Source organism: Cyprinodon variegatus, unplaced genomic scaffold (assembly GCF_000732505.1).
Source record: "Cyprinodon variegatus isolate N-32 unplaced genomic scaffold, C_variegatus-1.0 Scaffold1100, whole genome shotgun sequence".
Classification (NCBI taxonomy): domain Eukaryota; kingdom Metazoa; phylum Chordata; class Actinopteri; order Cyprinodontiformes; family Cyprinodontidae; genus Cyprinodon; species Cyprinodon variegatus.
Genome location: NW_015151553.1, coordinates 240825 through 241900, shown reverse-complemented (window position 1 = coordinate 241900; position 1076 = coordinate 240825). Strand labels below are relative to the sequence as shown.

Sequence of the window (1076 nt, the reverse complement as noted above, 5' to 3'; positions counted from 1 at the left end):
TACAACTGTTAACAAGAGTCAATGGGCAAAGATTTTTGCAACCTAGGGCAGAATTACGTCACCAATCCGACGAAAAATTTAATGAACCTTTACTAGCCATTCAAGATTAAATATGTATCTTGCACATCTAAGAAATACATATTAATATATGTAAAAATATTTTAAATGTCAATTTAAAAAAATGTAATGATATTTTTTCTTTTTTATATCTTAATTAGGGTCATTGAGTGGGTGGGGCGGCGCCCTAGCGCCCTCTATTGGCCAGCTGCCACTTTCACAGAAATATGACAGTGAATTTTTTTCTTTTTTTACATTTGGCGCCCCATAGATTATAGAATAGGCTGAATATCAAGGTGTTTATTCTTGCTGATAAAAATCATTATGTGGTGTAAACATTTTCAGATATGAAATTGAAACAGCTCAATTGAAACAGTAAACCGGTTCATCAGCTTCAGTGACGTATGATGACGATTCTACTTTCTCCAAACTCTCCGGTCTTTCCTAAAAAGGTTTCGATCTTCTTCTCAAAACACTGAACGTGACTTCAACGTCCCGCCTTCTCTTTAAAGGGACGTCACCGCTTCCTTCGCTTAAAAAAAACAAAAAACAACAACCGGCACACCTGTGCACACCTGGCACGCGCCGCGCCACTGCAGTTACCTGGCTGCAGGTATGCGGAAGTGAGGCGGAGGTAACGTTACTGCTGCTGTCCGGACAGACAGACAGATAGAGAGAGAAAGGGGTTTGTTTCCACTAAGCCGGTGTTGGTCTGTGATGGAGGGACGTTCATGGAGAGGACACCGGTGATGATGATGATGATGATGATGATGCATTGATTAAGTTCAGAGATGTTCTTCAAGGATTGTAAGGTAAACAACTCCCTCTGTTCTGTGTTTTTCTTCCCACGGCAGTGGAGCTCCTGAGTGGGCTCCACGCGGCCAGCGGGCACTTCCTCTACAGGCTGGTTTGTGTTCTTTTACTGCAGACAGAAACATGTTTTTATGATGAAGAATTGAAAGATCTTCCTCTTGAATCACCTTATAAACCAGTGGATATTAAATATTGTCATAAATGTG

The 1076-nt window shown here is 41.0% G+C and overlaps 1 protein-coding gene across 1 annotated transcript in view; it reads left to right on the top strand.

Moving 5' to 3' along the window:
• The first annotated feature begins 570 nt into the window (after positions 1-570).
• LOC107101472 (anoctamin-9-like) overlaps positions 571-1076 on the top strand; it is a 41479-nt gene continuing 40973 nt past the window's right edge. The window contains exon 1 of the mRNA XM_015400410.1: positions 571-869. Coding sequence (XP_015255896.1) covers positions 849-869 — 21 coding nt within the window. The 5' untranslated portion in view covers positions 571-848. The remainder of the gene's footprint in view (positions 870-1076) is intronic.